This window comes from Electrophorus electricus, chromosome 16 (assembly GCF_013358815.1).
Source record: "Electrophorus electricus isolate fEleEle1 chromosome 16, fEleEle1.pri, whole genome shotgun sequence".
Lineage (NCBI taxonomy): Eukaryota > Metazoa > Chordata > Actinopteri > Gymnotiformes > Gymnotidae > Electrophorus > Electrophorus electricus.
The window spans coordinates 3,490,397-3,506,846 of record NC_049550.1 but is presented as its reverse complement, the minus strand read 5'-3'; the positions used below and the strand labels follow the sequence as shown (position 1 = coordinate 3,506,846).

The 16,450-nt window shown below is 37.1% G+C and overlaps 2 protein-coding genes across 2 annotated transcripts in view; one reads left to right on the top strand and one right to left on the bottom strand.

The window, feature by feature from the left end:
• The first annotated feature begins 6,964 nt into the window (after positions 1 to 6,964).
• Positions 6,965 to 13,822, top strand: LOC113590186 (GDP-L-fucose synthase-like). Its single transcript, XM_035534982.1, has 10 exons — positions 6,965 to 6,971; positions 9,419 to 9,567; positions 10,805 to 10,919; positions 11,005 to 11,133; positions 11,261 to 11,334; positions 11,604 to 11,737; positions 12,446 to 12,577; positions 12,668 to 12,747; positions 13,191 to 13,290; positions 13,384 to 13,822. The coding sequence occupies exons 2-10, from the start codon at positions 9,419 to 9,421 to the stop codon at positions 13,437 to 13,439; spliced, it is 969 nt and encodes a 322-aa protein (XP_035390875.1). The 5' UTR covers positions 6,965 to 6,971; the 3' UTR covers positions 13,440 to 13,822.
• Positions 13,823 to 14,290: 468 nt separating this feature from the next.
• The window catches only part of hecw2b (HECT, C2 and WW domain containing E3 ubiquitin protein ligase 2b), a 49,145-nt gene continuing 46,985 nt past the window's right edge, over positions 14,291 to 16,450 (bottom strand). The window contains exon 30 of the mRNA XM_027030209.2: positions 14,291 to 16,348. Within this exon, the coding sequence (XP_026886010.2) occupies positions 16,237 to 16,348 (112 nt within the window). The 3' untranslated portion in view covers positions 14,291 to 16,236. The remainder of the gene's footprint in view (positions 16,349 to 16,450) is intronic.

The following is a 16,450-nucleotide window of genomic DNA, read 5'->3' as shown; positions in this document are numbered from 1 at the left end:
TCCTTAAGAGAAACACATCTGGATCCCTGGATCTCTCTGATTATCTCAGTTTTATTATTAAAATAAAACATTCCACAACAGTTCTGCTTTTTTAAGGAATAACAAGCACTGTTTCAGTCTGGTTTCCAGAAGAATCTTAGCACAGAATCAATGCAGAGAATCAATGCAAAGTTATAGATCATTCTCCCTTTACAGTGTATCATCCATTTAGAGTAAAAAGCCCCTTATTCTCCCTTTAAAACAACAATAACAAAAAAACTGATGCAAACTAATTCTGCTAAAATAATGTTGCTGGTTTTTAACCTAAACCCTAGATTTTTTTTGCTTGTTTTTGTGCAATTAAAAAGTCCTTGGTGTTATCATTGATGCTAATTTGTTATTTGAGTCCTATAAGAAACTGCACATTAAGAAACATTTCCAAAATAAAATGAATGCTGACCCTACATGATACTTTCTAAATATGTTTTCATAACTTTCTCTTTCTCATACGGATGACACTCCAGGATGCCAACCATTCAATTTATCTCATGGGTTAACATTGTTTTAAATTATTGTTTTACCATTGTGTATAAAAGTATAAACTATAGAAATAGATTTCGAGTGCCAGCCAAGACATTTTGACAATTTACTATAAATGTTTGACAGCCTATAAGCTACATATATAAAACAAGCATACCTTAAAGTATTTTCTATTTTTGTTTATTGTACTGTGTAAATTTATAAATTTCTTATCATAAACTCTAATATTTAATCTATCTTATAGAAATAAGTTTGTGAAGCTAAATTGATTGCTTGTAACTAAAATGAAAAGTGTTGTTAACTAAACGGTTTATTGTTTTAATAATTCTTAAATTTGAGAAACTGAGACTCACATTAGGTCGGCATCTTTGGAGGACACAAAGATCCACTCCTCTCCTTTTCTACTACCCCCTTCCTCTATCACTATTCGCTCGATGGCCTTCCCCACCAGACCGCTGCCCCCTGTCACCAGCACACACTTTGGCTCCATTTTCGCTTCCATCTGCTGGGCAAAGGAAGAGAAGCAGCTGCTTGTAACTGCATCCCAGTCAGAAACAACTGCGAATGCAAAGGAAACCATGAGGCGAACCCGAAATGGTGAGATGCATCCAGGGGTCTATTCTTTGGTCAGTGCCCACGCTCACTCAGTGTGCGACCAAACAATGCAAGTTAGCTGTCTACATTTTCAGCAGAGTGAGCGTTACATGACTAATGTGCATTGTGTTGTAAAGCCTTGCATATTTTGTGCTAGGTTACAAAAGAAATATACATATTTTTGTTCAAAGACTCGAGCAAGCATATAAAGAACTTTACTAATATTCTGTATACTGTTTAAATGTTTCATGCTATTGCTTTGATGGTAATTGAATTTTCTTTGACAAAATCTGAAGTTGTCTTATACCGGACATATTTTTTAAAAGGCCATTTAAAAGGGCAGGCCTTAATTGATGTGTAAACAATGAGGAAAAACATGATGTATTAAGTGTGGGATTTCTGGTGAATGGTTGCATGTAGACAGGTGAAACCTTGTATGCAGGTAGTTCTAAGAAATTTTATGTGGATGGAATATTCGATGCTATTAAGTGATTCATTTCAGTATGTCAGAATGGACCCGCACTAGGGGGAGTGGGTTCAGAAATAGGTTAATGTGTGTACTCTGATATTTTATAAATATGGTTTATAGAAAAAGCAGGCTTTTTAATATTTGAAGGCTTGTAAGTTAGGCTGTTATGATGACTCTAAAAGCTTGCATATTTTGTGTTAGGATTCAAAGAAAATGAACATTATAGTACTTGTGCTAAAAGTAGTTTTAATTAGTCAGTAATATAAAAATGAAATGTTTTTGTCATTCAGAGAAAGAGAAGATGATAGACATATAAAAGTAAATATTGCATAAAACTAATAAACCAGTATCAACAATAAGCCTTTTGATCTAAGCAGACATGGTGGGTCGTAAGGTACTGTGGGGCAACACCATTCAGTGCTTTGTAGGTCATTAGAAATATTTTATAATCAATACAATATTTTACTGGGAGCCAATGTAAAGTAGCTAAGATAGGAGAGATGTGATAACATTTTCTAGTTCTCGTAAGAACTCTGGCTGCTGCATTTTGACCTAGCTGGAGCTTGTTTAGGCACTTAGTTGTACAGCCAGATAGTAAGGCATGACAGTAGTCCAATTTTGAAGTGATAAATGCATCAACTAGCTTTTCTGCATCATGTGAGGAGAGCATGTTCCTAATCTTTGCATTGGTCCTGAGATAGAGAAAGGCAGTTCAATTAATTACATGAGCTTCGAACAAGAGACTGGGTTCTATAATCACTCCAAGATCTTTAACTATTAGAGAAGATGTGATTGAGAGACCATTGAGGTAATTATGGAATTATGTAATTAGAGATGAGGACCTAGCTGTCTCTGGGCCTAATAGACGCACATTTGTTTTTCCAGGATTAAGCGAGAGAAAGTTTCTCAACATACAGTGTCTGACGTCCTTTATGTATTCCTCAATAATACTAAACTGACATATGTCCTCTGGTTTGGCTGAGACATCTGCATCTGCATTTAACTGAGTATCATCAGCATACAGCATACTAGCACAGTGATTATGTACTATGTTATAATGTCACCTAGAGGTAGCATATATAAAGAAAAAAAGCAAAGGCCCTAGAACAGATCCTTGTTGGACACCAGAGCTAACCTTGTTAACAAACTGGTAGCAACCGGCTAGATAAGATTTAAACCAACAACATTTTTGAGTTTATCTAGTAAATTATTTTCATCTTTAGTGTCAAATGCTGCACTTGTTTGTAGCAATGCCCCTCTTGCACCTTGTTCACATGTCGCTGTATGTATTTAAAACCCTGTGTGTGTAGAGTGGGTTGGTCATTGAAGGTGTAAGTGTGCATGTTCATTGTTCCATGCCCATATTTGCTGTTCTACTTGTGCTTGCGTTATTGTGTTTATCATTCATCATCTTTATCATGGTGTACTGGTTTGTTTTATGTGAAAGCCATTACCATTACCGTTTCTGTTTTGTCTTGTTAATAAATGTCTGTCTGTGTCAAGAAACTCCTGCTCTGTGGCACTTGGGTCACAGAATGACCAACCTCCACAGGATGCCAATGCACTCAGCACTAGGACTACTCCAAGGGGGTGCGCCCATGGCTGAGCATGCTCCAAGAGGAAGCATGCTACTAAGGTAGAGGATTTGTCACGTCTAGTGTGGAGGGCTCCCAGGCTGGGCTCATAGGATGCAAACTGGCTCCACTGGGACCACTATGTGTGTGGTCTAGTGGCTGTGTTTCCTGCTGTTGCTTCCTTAATTTCTTCTCTCTCTATTCCAGGTGTGGGTTATGAGTACGTGGTGGATCCATCCAAAGCCGAGGAATAGGACTGCCTCAAGGGCTTCACCTCCATGATGGGCTCTCCCTGGGTGGCTTGTGACGTGTGGGGGAAAAGTCTGTCTCGGCATGTCTGGATTCAAGGCAGACCTTTGTGTGTCCTTCAGGGCCAGGGACATGTATGTATGAAGAACAGGGAGGGCTGGGAGGGTGGACACTTGTGTTTGTGTGCCTACTGTGTCTGTGGGTGCACTACCTCATTTGTCTCTGTTTGTGGCCACTGTCTCTGTGGGTGCGCCAGACTGTGTGTCTTGGCTGGGTCCTGCTGAGGCTGCTGGCGTTGCTGATCGCTGCAGTGCTTCTGGTCCTGTTGAAGTTGCTGCCGCTGCTGATCTCCACCACGCTTCTGGAACCATCTCTGCTGCACTTCCGCCCCTGTTAAGGCTGCTGCTGTTGCTGAACGTTGCCGCACCTTTGGTCCTGTCAGACCCACCATGGAGCGTTATGAACTCCACCTTTCCCCCTCATTCATGACATCTCCCTTGGGGGTGGCTCCCAGCCTGTCTTTCACTGTGCATGCACCAGGCTTGCGGTTACCATGGTGGCCTGGGGTTCACAGTCCCGATGGTGGACATGTCAGCGCGGGGGGGGGGGGGGGGGGGTTTACTGTAATGGTACACTACAGCATATATGAAAAATATTATTGTGTAAATGTAACAGATATAGAAATATTATTTATAATAATATTATTATTTCATATATTATATTATATTATATTATGTTGTTGTTTTAATACTTAATGTCATTGGAAAGCCTTCTTTTTTTATTATGCTATCTTGTTTGTTTCTATGGCCAAGGGGAGTACAGATGCATTTTGTCATTTCTGGGCACCCATAGTTTGGTTGCATAATTATTTTATAACACGATTTTTTTCCTCAGTCTGTGGCCAAGCCAGATGAGAGTGGTACATAACACTCGGTTCTGTCTTGTTAAATGATTGATTAGTGATTAATGTACATATCACAAATGGTATAATAATCTACCCAAATATAATTCGATCCAAATGTTTTGAGAAGTTAAAGTAGCTTTTATTCATGGGCAAAGCTATCTTATGTTCCCGTTAGCAGGCTAATATCTTAACCTTTAGTCTGAGAAATCTCATTCCGAACATTCATTTTATTTTTAACTTAATGTGTTAAGAATTTGAAGAATCTTTTATTCACTTTTGTTTTGTTTTAATTCTCTGTATCCAGGTGAGTGCTCCCATTGCCATATTTTTAACCATTAGCTAGTTTCTGCCACTTAAATGTACTTGATATGTAATCCAAATGACAAAAGCCATTTGGTTTCTTTTGCATGAAAATTGTATGCCTCAATAATTGTGGCAGATGTTATTTTGTTGACGTCAGAATTACGAAGAAATTAATCAGAAAGTTATTTTCACTGCAAATATCAGTATAATATAATAGTGAAGTTATATTTTATTATTATTATTATTATTATTATTATGTGGATGTGTATATATAATTGAATAGGTTTTAGTATATTTTATAAATACTATTGTGTTTATTATGTATAATATATGAGATTAATAGTGCAGAATTTTAGGAAATAGATTTCTAATTTTTATTCACTTTTTTTGAATGATCTGAATCCAGAGAGAGAGATAAAGAGATTAAGTGTCAGGTTTGAAACCAATGTCCTGTGTCGTGAATCTTAAATTCTACGCAATAGTATAAACGTCTGAGAAATATTATATAGAAAACCTATTTTGCACAATGCTTATTAAACTGTTTAAATGTATTATCGATTGTGATTAATGTAATGATGAAAGTAAACAAGTTCAATAAATTAAACTATATTGTGCATTTTTAAAATGCAGTAAAAGTGTGTGTCTCCACCAAATCTCTTCAAATAATACGAAAGTCTCTGTCCTCTTTGCTTGTTTGCGGTGAGCAGCACTGTTAAATCACAATATTGCACAATAGATATTATGATAATCTTGCAACTTTTATATTACCAAATATTTTTTAAAAGATTATAAATAGCTCTTCGAAATATACGAACGTTTGTTTCTCTTTACTTAGGGAGCGTTAGTTTGCAATGAGAAGCGAAATACCGTAAAATTGCGCATATAGGCGTTTTCGGATTTAAAGCGCGGATGACTTGACCGCGAATCGCTAAAGCGAGGATATCTTGACCTCGGTAAAGGCCATAGGTATACCTACATTGGGAGTTTTCTGAGCGACGAACTAAAATTAGTCTATCCATTCCCCAAACAAAACCAATTAAAATGTACATAGCAAATATAACAGGATACAACAATTAGACCAAGTTCTAATCACAAATATTTCGCTTTTATAAAGCTTTAGAAAGATTATATAGCTAAAGTTTAACGCGACACAATTTGCTGGTAGTTCAGTTAGTAAAAGCTTTGACTCGCGTGCATTCGAACGCTCCTACATAACTGCTCCGAACGTGCCCGCACGTACCGCATAACACACACAGGTAGGAGATACAGATGTAAAATTAAGGACATATTGAAATGAATTGTTTTGGTGAACTTCATAAAACAAATATTAAAGTTTCTTTAATGTTGAAAATGTTTTGGAGTTGTAATCGGAACATAATCAGTGTTCTCGGAAATGTTCGAGTGCTGGGTATTTTTTTCTGATATTTCAAACGATGTTAGTGGACAAACGATAATGAGTGCGAAACTTTGAAACTGCAGATCACTTTACCTAGAATAAGAGGTGAGACTCTCATAGCCATTAAAAGGAGAAAGTAAGTTGGTTATTGAAATTTCACGGGAGTTGTGATGATTCTGAATATGTAATTAACATCAACATACGTTTTGCAAAAGTGTTTTTTTTTTTTTTCTCAAACCAATTAACAGGAGATTCACCCCCAAAAAAGAATCCCTTCAAATCAGGTAGAATAACTGGTTATATGTAGGTGTGTGAAAGTAATTTGTCATTCATTGATGCTATCTTGAACCAGTTAACAAGAGTGTATGAGCAATAAGTGATTGGGACAGTAGCATGTGTGGTGTGTGTGTGGGAGTTGTCCCTCTCTCTGGGTGCTCGGCCCACTGTGACACATGCAAATGAAAATCAACACATGCAGTAAAATGGTTTAAAATGTTAAAATATTGAACACAGAACACAGAAAAGTGCTAAATGTTGTTAAAATATGAGAAAAATTATTTCCTAATTATGAATAATTGTATAATTAAATATTTATTTCATTATTCACTATTCTCCAAATATCTTCCTAATGGTGAAGTTTGTTAGTCATGCTCACATTTTCACACAAGGATTCCTTTCCATACCACCTTTCTCCTCATCATTCCATTGTGTTCAGTGTAAACTGGTGTCATTGAGAAATACAGGATCAACAGGATTTCACCCCTCCCCTAGACTGCCTGATCCACAATTTCTGAGTTTGTCATTTACTCCAGGCCAATGTAGTGGTGTGTTGGTGTGAGAGTTCTAAGATAAAATTTTAAAACTTTTTTGTGGCTTTATTATAATAGTTTGCTAAATTATAAGAGGACTCCTAGGGGAATTTGTTGGTGTTCTCATTGAAGAATTATTTACTGACAAAAAAAGGTAAAACTTCCTTTTTATCATCTTAGTTTATTCAATATTTAATGTAGTCATTAACCGTTTACCGTTTAAAAAAACATTTCAATTACTTTTTAAGTTTCACAAGCAGTGTAAATCTTATTTGATGTATTAAGCACATTTTTAAATCCTTATAATTATGAGGAGATTATTGGTGTTGATGAGGCTGGGAACCCATGTAATCTGGCCTTCAACTCATATTTCCTCCAGAATGACACATTTCAGGTTTTTAAATTGTTCCATAAATTATCGCATTAATTTTCTTCAGGAATGCTTCATGAATGTACATTGTTACATCTTATCACTTAGCAACACATTTGTGTTTAATTTGAAATATAAGCATGTATAATGATCAACGAGATAAGTTATTGATTACCTTTATGTATCCCTCAACTTTGTTAATTGACAGTTGTTTGCAGAGCCGTATCAGTCTGCCACTGATTGTGCTTCTCTGTTTTTCCACCAACATTTTGTGTTGATGAACTGTTGTGAGTTTACAGTTATAAACATATCAGCTGTAATTAAGGTACTCAGATGTTGGCATCATCACTACAAAGGTATATGCAATCTCTGTTATGGGAAATACAAGCAGTGTGTATGTGCGCCTCCTGTTTTATATGCCAAGAAGCAAGATTAAAAGACTGGTTATTAAATATGTAACCACTGAAAATTACCTATCTGGAACATTTCTTTGCTATTCCTTGAAATATGCAATGGCAGAGTAGCATGAAACATAAGATACATGAAAACATACTTGAAACGTGTGTCTTGCTATTTTTGTTAATTTTTACCAGTGATCTTGATGGTTTTAAATGTTAGTTTACCTCTTAGTTATGAGTTTAGACATGATGAATAATGGTCTATTGCTGCACTGAGCACTAATAGCTCTAAGCGTTGTACTATTGCATTGTTCTTGTTATATGTCAGAACAGGAAAGTTTACCCCTCACCCATTTCACTATGGCAATGTTCCCACAATGGCATGCATGTGTTATCTAAAGAGAGTATCTACCTGATGTCTATCCTCAAAACCAGTGTAACGACTGTAACATATCTTTGCAATTTCTTGAAATATGCAATGGCACAGTAACATGAAACATAGGCTACATGAAAACATACTTCAACCTGTGTTTTGTTATTTTTGTTGGATTTTACCAGTGATCTCAGAGGTTTTAAATGTTAGTTTAGGTATTAGTTTCGTGTTTATACATGTTGAGCAATGGTCGATTGCTGCATTGAACACTAACAGCTTTAAGCGTGGATACTATTTGGAAAAGCAGGAAAGTTTACCCTTATCCATGTCGCAACTGGAATGTCTCCCTCTGGCCATCCCATGTATTATCTATAGAGTTGCTTGGCACCCCTCCTCCACTGTTTAACACTGTTAAACTATAGACAGATTTAGTTCAGACTTCATATTATCATCTAAAATAGATGTGTAAATAAATAATTAACTAAATTAACTAAAACAACTACTAAAATAACTATACAATTATTAACTAAATAACTTAAGTAAAATACGTTTATGGAAAAGTAGACCTAGATCTAATTATGGAGTGAAACGAATGAATTTTAAAAATTGTAAAATACATTTTTTTAAAGTGTAAAAAATGTAATAATTAAAATCATCTCCAAATAACTACAAAATTAATTTGTTTATTTAATCGTGTCATGGTCTGCCCCCTCACACTGTGGTTTTCATTGTTTTTTGTGTTATACGGTTCCTGTTATACGGTTGTGTTCCTGGTGGCTCACTTTCCACATTTTCTGATGTGCTTCATTTTGGTATTGCTAGGTATTTAGACAATTACTAGGTATTTAGACATGTTAAATGGGATTTTGTACAACCTAGTAATGGTAAATATGCAAGAATGGAGAGCATTAATAGGTCAGTTGTTCATTCTTTATCATATAGCCTATCTGTGATAAAAGTGTGGTAATCGCAAATATAACTTTTCCCTAGGTTGTTATAAAATGTCAGAGTGCACCCATTAACTAGCACATTAGCTATAGTTACAACAGACCTTCAGTGACAAAGGCTCTATGTCATAGATAAGCTGAACGAACTTTTTTCCCCATTTCATACATGTACAAATTTTATGGGTACTACAAATAAATAAATTCTTCCCTGTACTGATACAAAAGAAGTAAGCCTACCTAGATCACCAGAGGAGGCTGGTTTATCATTTCTTTCATTCCTTCCTTATCTCACTGACAAAAACATCTTGTTTACAGTACCCACTGACAAACTAAACTAGATTTTTTTGCATTGCTTAGTATGCCTCACTGTGCTGCAGGAGGGGTCAGGATTAAAGTTGCATGTATCCTTCTTTCAGTAACTGCTTGTTAATGCATCTCGGGTTACTCTCATGCTGTACTTTGCATTGTTAGTTGTTGCTGACAAGCAGCTGCTTCTCCATCTTTGCCCAGCAGATGGAAGTAAAAGTGGATCCAAAGCGTGTGCTGGTGACAGGAGGCAGCGGTCTGGTGGGGAAGGCCATCGAGCGAATAGTGATAGAGGAAGGGGGTGCTAGAGAAGGAGAGGAGTGGATCTTCCTGTCCTCCAAAGATGCCGACCTAACGTGAGTCTCAGTTTCTTAAATTTATGAATCATTAAAACAATAAACCGTTCAGTTAACAACACTTTTCACTTTAGTTAAAAGCAATCAATTTAGCTTCACAAACTGATTTTCCAATAATTCTTAATACAACAAACCATAAGGTTCAGTTAGTTTGATTGCAGTTTCAGGAATAAATGTAAATTTGTCTAAAGGGAAAGAACTCGGAGAACGTGAGCTGGAGTTTTGGCTCAGCCCCCTGATCAGCTAGTGGAGTAGCAGCTGTGGAGAACAGTAAGGACCTGGGGGTGAAAACCTGTTGCAGAGAAATAGGAGTTGCTGCAGTCATTGCATAAGTCCAATGTCAGGGTACTGTCCCCCTGCCTGTAGACGTTAGAATAATGTGATGACAGAGCACATGGAATTTTGGTTATGTTGTTTTATCACTTTTGTTCTTAGATTTGCTTTCACAACACTTCCTTCAGCTGGTGTGTGTTGTGCCTTAAACTGGTGTTTACTTCCTTCACTTTTTCTGCAGTTCTTCTCCTGTGACACCAATTTTCAAAGTCTCTCACAAAGAAATACAGACTGAAACAGTGCTTGTTATTCCTTAAAAATGCAGAACTGCTGCGGAATGGTTTATTTTAAGGTCAAAACTGGGATAATCAGAGAGATCCAGGGATCCAGATGCTTTTCTCTTAAAGGAGTGCCTAACAATTGCTTGGGAGCTGCTGGTAAACTGGAGCTGTAGCTGTTGGTGAATTATGATTCATATGATCTCTAATTTCTAATTTCTACTAATAAAACTGGAATAATCAGATCTATTTTTGTCCTGATCGTTGGTTAATTTAGATACTGTATGGAATAATAATTTTATATTGTTGTATTTTCATATTGAAAAGCAAGTGGCTCTAGTTATAATGACACTGATAGCTACTGAGACATTTATAAAATGGTTTGTGCAGACAAAACTTCATTGTACCAAGAACTGATTGGTCCCGGTGAAACAGGTCTTCAGGTTGCAGTATTCTCCTTTTTGGAGCAGTTGAACTATCTTAAAACTGATGCCACATTCACTTCCAACAACAATGAGTTGGAATCAAATTTCCAATTAGAATCATCCCTAACTAAGTGTTAATGGAATTAATTTAAATCTAGGCACATTGATATTTTATTGTCTCTATTGAGTGGCTTGTGGTGTGTCCCTGTGATGAAAACTGGAGGTTTTCTCAGAGTGGTACATTGCTGTCTCTTGTTTTAGAAATGCGGCTCAGACGAGGGCTATTTTCGAAAAACATCGTCCCACGCATGTAATCCATCTTGCGGCCATGGTGGGTGGCCTCTTCCGGCACTTGAGACAGAACCTGGATTTCTGGGTAACACACTGCACACATAAACTTATATAGGCAAATATACAAATTATTTTGTTTAGTGTGTTTTGACTGCATTTTCATTTTTCAGAGACAAAATGTGGCCATCAATGATAATGTTCTGCACACAGCTCATGAATTTGGTGTGGTCAAAGTCGTCTCCTGTCTGTCCACGTGCATCTTCCCAGACAAAACCACCTACCCCATTGATGAGACCATGGTACACACCCTCAACATCGTCCTTTTCCCCCAACCTCATATGGCAGTGTTCACCTAGCAAACCCACAAAAAAAACCCAAAAAAATATATAATACACCCAACTGTTCATGTTCATCATTCTCCCTCAGATCCACAATGGTCCTCCTCATTGGTCTAACTCCGGTTATGCTTATGCCAAACGGATGGTTGATGTCCACAACAGGTGAGTAGTTGTATACAGACACTCCTGTCTCCCTATGATCAGTGGTTACTAGGTACTAGTTTGTTTATAGCAGGGCTGTCAACCTGTTATCTGAAGGAATCCAGAATGATACTTCCTACGATCAATCCTTATACAACACACTTTTCTTATGATTACAAATGCAATTATGCTACTACTATTTAGGATTGCAGTCAGGGATCTCTGCAGTCTATTTGCTTTTGATAATGTGCTGTATTCTAATGTGTTTGGGGAACACTGATGTGTTGCAGAGCTTGTTTTCAGCAGTATGGACGGAGGTACACTGCTATAATCCCCACAAATATATTCGGTCCCCATGACAACTTCAGCATAGAAGATGGCCATGTTCTGCCAGCACTTGTCCACAAGGCCTACAAAGCAAAACGTAGGGAATACACACACACAGGCACCCCCTCGACACTCTCTATACTAATTAATATAGTAGCCACATTACAGGATAAATATGTAATTTTAACTTGCAAAGTGAATTAATTTAGAAATCTGCTTAAAATTTATATGAATAAGATGAAATGAAACTGCTTTCAGTCTTCTATTTTCTTTGATGCCTCAGGACTAAACCAGTGTAGCATAACACATTATCATTATTATATCATTGTTTTCAGATGAAAACATCATATCTCAGTTTTTATAGTTTTCTTTTTTCCGCCATTTGAAAATGCCTGCTCTTTTACATTGTGTGAAGATTTCACTTCAGTTTGTAGAGAGGATAAATTACCAATCTGTAATGTTTTCCAGGATTGTGAGATGCTAGAGTTGCTTCAGAGCTAGTCCAAAATTAATGAGCATGAATAAAGTGAAATAGCTAAAAATGAAAAATTAAAAGTTTCTTACCACTTACCACATTTCCTTACATTTTAGAAATTAAAAGTATGTATTATATTAAAAATAGGAACGAAAACTTTAAAAAATATTTATTCTGGTTGTCTCCTTATTACTGATCTCCAGCTATGCATTTCTGACAATGGAGATTTATTTGAAACTCGAGTTTATGTATGGTTTTATTGTGTTCTTTAAACAATAAAAGTGGGTTAAAAATTAGAATGCTTAGCTTGTGCATTCATGTGTATGTTAGTGACTGGGACACCTTTAGAGGTGTGTGGCTCTGGGAGTGGCCTTCGGCAGTTCATCTACTCCCTGGATCTGGCTCGCCTCTACCTGTGGGTGCTGAGAGAATATGACGAGGTGGAGCCCATCATATTATCAGGTGGTCAATCTCTCCACATGACACAATTCAGCAATATTTTAATTAAATCTCTCCGTGTATTTTCTCTCTAAATCACACATTCTGTTTCAGTTGGAGAGGAGGATGAAATTACCATTAAGGATGTTACTGATGCGATTGTTGAAGCCTTTGAGTTTACAGGACCTGTGGTTGTATCCTTTCAGGCATACTCACACATAAATCAGTGAAGAATTTTCCCCAACTGCTACTACAGCAAATAGCAATATGCCAAACAATGAGTGAATACATTTCTGACTGATTTCCATGGATCCTCCTGATTAATTTAGCTAGTAATCATCAAGGTCTTCATAAATGAATAGAAATGAGATGTTTCAAAATAGGAAAAGTACTGGTAGCAGTGCTACAACAGTATGTCTACATTAAGTGGAGGACTAGAGTCTTCTGTTGTAATGAAGTAAAGAGAATGCAGTGTAATACAGTGCATTTGTTTCCTCTTGTAATTTTTATGTATTATGTATACAACATATGTATATACTAGTGAAATGGGCAGTGTCGGAAGGTTCGTACTCTGTTGTGGAAGTTTGATTCTCATAAAAAGAGTACAGGCAGTTTGTTCTTGACTTCCTTTGTTCAGTACGACACCAGCAAGTCCGATGGTCAAATGAAGAAAACGGCAAGCAATGCTAAACTCCGCCGATACCGTCCCGACTTCACCTTCACGCCCTTCCGCACAGGTAAACATCTCCAATCCTACCAAACGCACACAAAATATCTAACTTCAGATACTCACAGTACTCATGATAACACCTTCTGCTGTCTTTCTTCAGCTGTGAAGGAGACGTGTGATTGGTTCTCGGCCAACCATGACAGAGCCCGCAAATGACAAGAGTACAGGAGACAAAACAAGGTTGAAAGGTGCAATGTCTGTGATCTTGAGAAACACTAAATGTCCTTCTACACACTGTAATTAAAAAGAGTAATGTTTACAATCTTACTTCTGATCCACCTACCTTGACAACTACTGAATAAGGTTACATGAGAAAGATATGCATTTGGCTCATAATCCTTACAGTTAAACTGTGCTTTTCCTATAGATATTTTGAATATTAGAACTTTCTCGGGGTTTCATATTACAGGTTTGTAGTGATACTGAATTTTTTTTTTTCGTCTGTTCATGGTTATATGTTTACAAGTCTGCTATTTGAGTGAACAAAATGTAATTTGATTCATGAGCCGTTTTTCTTATGAAACATTTAATGTTCTGAACAACATTAATGTCATTAATTTGATGGCACTAATTTAAGTGGTCATTTTTAGATTAAATAAATATTCAGCAAACTCTCAGCAGCATATCAATAATGTAGGAGTATATCAATAATGTAGGAGTATACAGCAAAGTGTTTTGATGAATTCATGGGTGTTTTTTGATTATCGTTATGTCTTCTGTACATTACACTCATCACTGTTCAGTGCAGAGAAATTTGATAGAGTTGTTGGGTGCTGCCATACATTGTCCTAAACCCAGCACACAGCTGTACTGGGTCCCATCTTTGGGTGTGACTGATATTTATTTTCTGGTGGGTGCTTCCCTCTTCAAAAGTGTGGGAGAGGTTATGTTCTGGTTAAGAATATGTACATATGAATATGCATACCCATGGATTTGCACAGCAGGTAGTATTTATCAACAAGGTTTCTGAATGCTGGAGAGCAGAAGATGAAGAGGAAGAGGAAAAGGAGAACTGTAATCAAGCCCTTGCTTGGTTTATTTAATCAAACACATCCTAGGGAACAAGGAAGGAAAAGGATACAGGTAGGCCAGTATGTAGCCAACATTTTTTAAACAATCCCTTACTTTCAGATGAGAAAAAAACAAAATACAATGAACCCAAGTGCTGAATAGTGGTATGCAAACTTCAAGAATTGACGGGATGGTTGAGTGATAATAGGAATGTGAAATTTTGCTTCTCTTCAAAAAACAAAGAACAAGAATATTAGGACAGCCTATGCCATCCCAAAAACTTTGGTACATTCAGTGCAAGTATAAATCCAAAAATAAAATATCATAAGGGATGAAATTAAAATGAGCGGGGCATAAATTGGAGCGCTATCATCTGATTCTAGGTACACTAGCTACAAAAGAGCAGTAACTGTAACAAGTTCAAGTACTTTTTTCCTTCATGCTTTTGCTCTTTCCAGCCCATTTCAAATCTTTCCAGTGATACCCGGGCTAACAAAGAGAAAAAAATAACAAGCTCAAATCTGTGAACGCTGGAAAAAAAACACATTCATGAAGGGCTGTGAGTGTACAATCCGAAGGTCGGTGCAGCGGCAGAGTCACTGAAAGATGTGAAACACAATTCAAGTAGCTGTGGTGAGAGAATGTGTGTCATGCAAACATTTCAGAAAATGTGAATGTGAAAAATGAATGAGTGAAACTTTCAGACAAAAAAACAAACAAACAAACCTGTATTTCTTACAAACAGCAAGCAGCATTCTGAGGCCAATCACTCAATGTTTTGTTCAGAATATTATTTTTTAAAAAAGCAAATCAAATCACATTACTCCAAAGGTCCACATTAAGAGTATTTCAATTGGGTAGAAAGAGTGTCCAATTTAATCTTCCAAATCTTCCCGTGCTTTTTAAATATCTTTGAACATGATTTTGAGGAATCTTCATGTGCTAAAAACCAAATGAGGGCTGGAAATACGACATAGTAGGACCACAAGTTCCTGGCTTTTTTGTTTTCCCGGCTACATAGACAAAGGGTTGATGACTTCCTACATCCTGTACGCCATCTGAAAAGAACATGTGTACTAGACACTCATGTGCATAATTCATACTGCCCCTTATTAATCCTTTTCTAGAATCATTCCTTAAGATGTTTTTTTTTCATTCTTCATAGTGGACACATTACATTGGTACATTCAAGTGCAAATTGTGCCACAGGCTTACATGTTAATTGCAGACCATATGCCTACTAGAATAAGTACAAACACAGCAATGTATAAATGCAATAAAACAATGATTGTGCATTTGGAATTTTCAGTACATTATGGTGTATGAATATATGTATACGTATATATGTGTGTGAACATGAGTGGTCAGCCTCATAAGTCAACAGTGATTGTGCTTTAGGTGACCCAAAAAAGCACTGGTAATTTAAAAAAGCCTACATCTTTGCAACATCATGAACATTCATGCTGCGTTGTTGTGACTGATAAAAAACACACACAAACAAAAAAGACTTTTTGCAGAAAGAGTGTACAACATTAGGCTGTTACAAAGTTAAAATCCATCACATGTCTGAGAATGTAATCCAGCAAGGGTGTGCAGTGGAACATCACTTTTCCCTTGCCATGAAATAATTGGTTAGAAGGTGCCCAAGAGTCCCATGTTTTTTGTTTTTTTTTTACAGCACAGCCGCTTTGATCTTGACTCATTTTGTCCATTACATGGTGGGGACTGGCAACAGCCTAGATGGGCAACAGGTGTCATCAGATGTCACTGATCATACAGGCCCACTGGTCTCATCTGCAAGGGCCCATGTTGGCAGAGGTCACAAAGTGAGACAGTGCAACAGTTAAAATGGGTTGTAAGTGCTTTCAGTGACTATGCCAACAGGCATCAGGAGTTCGAGGCGCTTGACTTAGGCCTGAGTGCCCAGGGGATGAGTGAAGGGTCACTCCAAGCCGAAGGTGCTAGTCTCCTCCACCGCAGTTAGCATCTTCTCATACAGCATGGAGAAGGAGGGGTATGGCGGGAGATCAAGCCGGTTAAAACAGGTGTGGGCCCTGTCCAATCCAGCACACACACACACACACATGCAAGCAAAGGATATTTTTAGTTCAGTGATGTTATGGCATGCCCACCTCTGCCATCTAGTGGATTTCTTG

Coding starts and splice junctions, on each gene's coding strand:
- LOC113590186 (XM_035534982.1), top strand. CDS start 9,419: ATGGAAGTAAAAGTGGATCCAAAGCGTGTGCTGGTGACAGGAGGCAGC. Junction 12,578..12,667: donor GGAGCCCATCATATTATCAG/GTGGTCAATCTC, acceptor ATTCTGTTTCAG/TTGGAGAGGAGGATGAAATT. Junction 13,291..13,383: donor CTTCACGCCCTTCCGCACAG/GTAAACATCTCC, acceptor GTCTTTCTTCAG/CTGTGAAGGAGACGTGTGAT.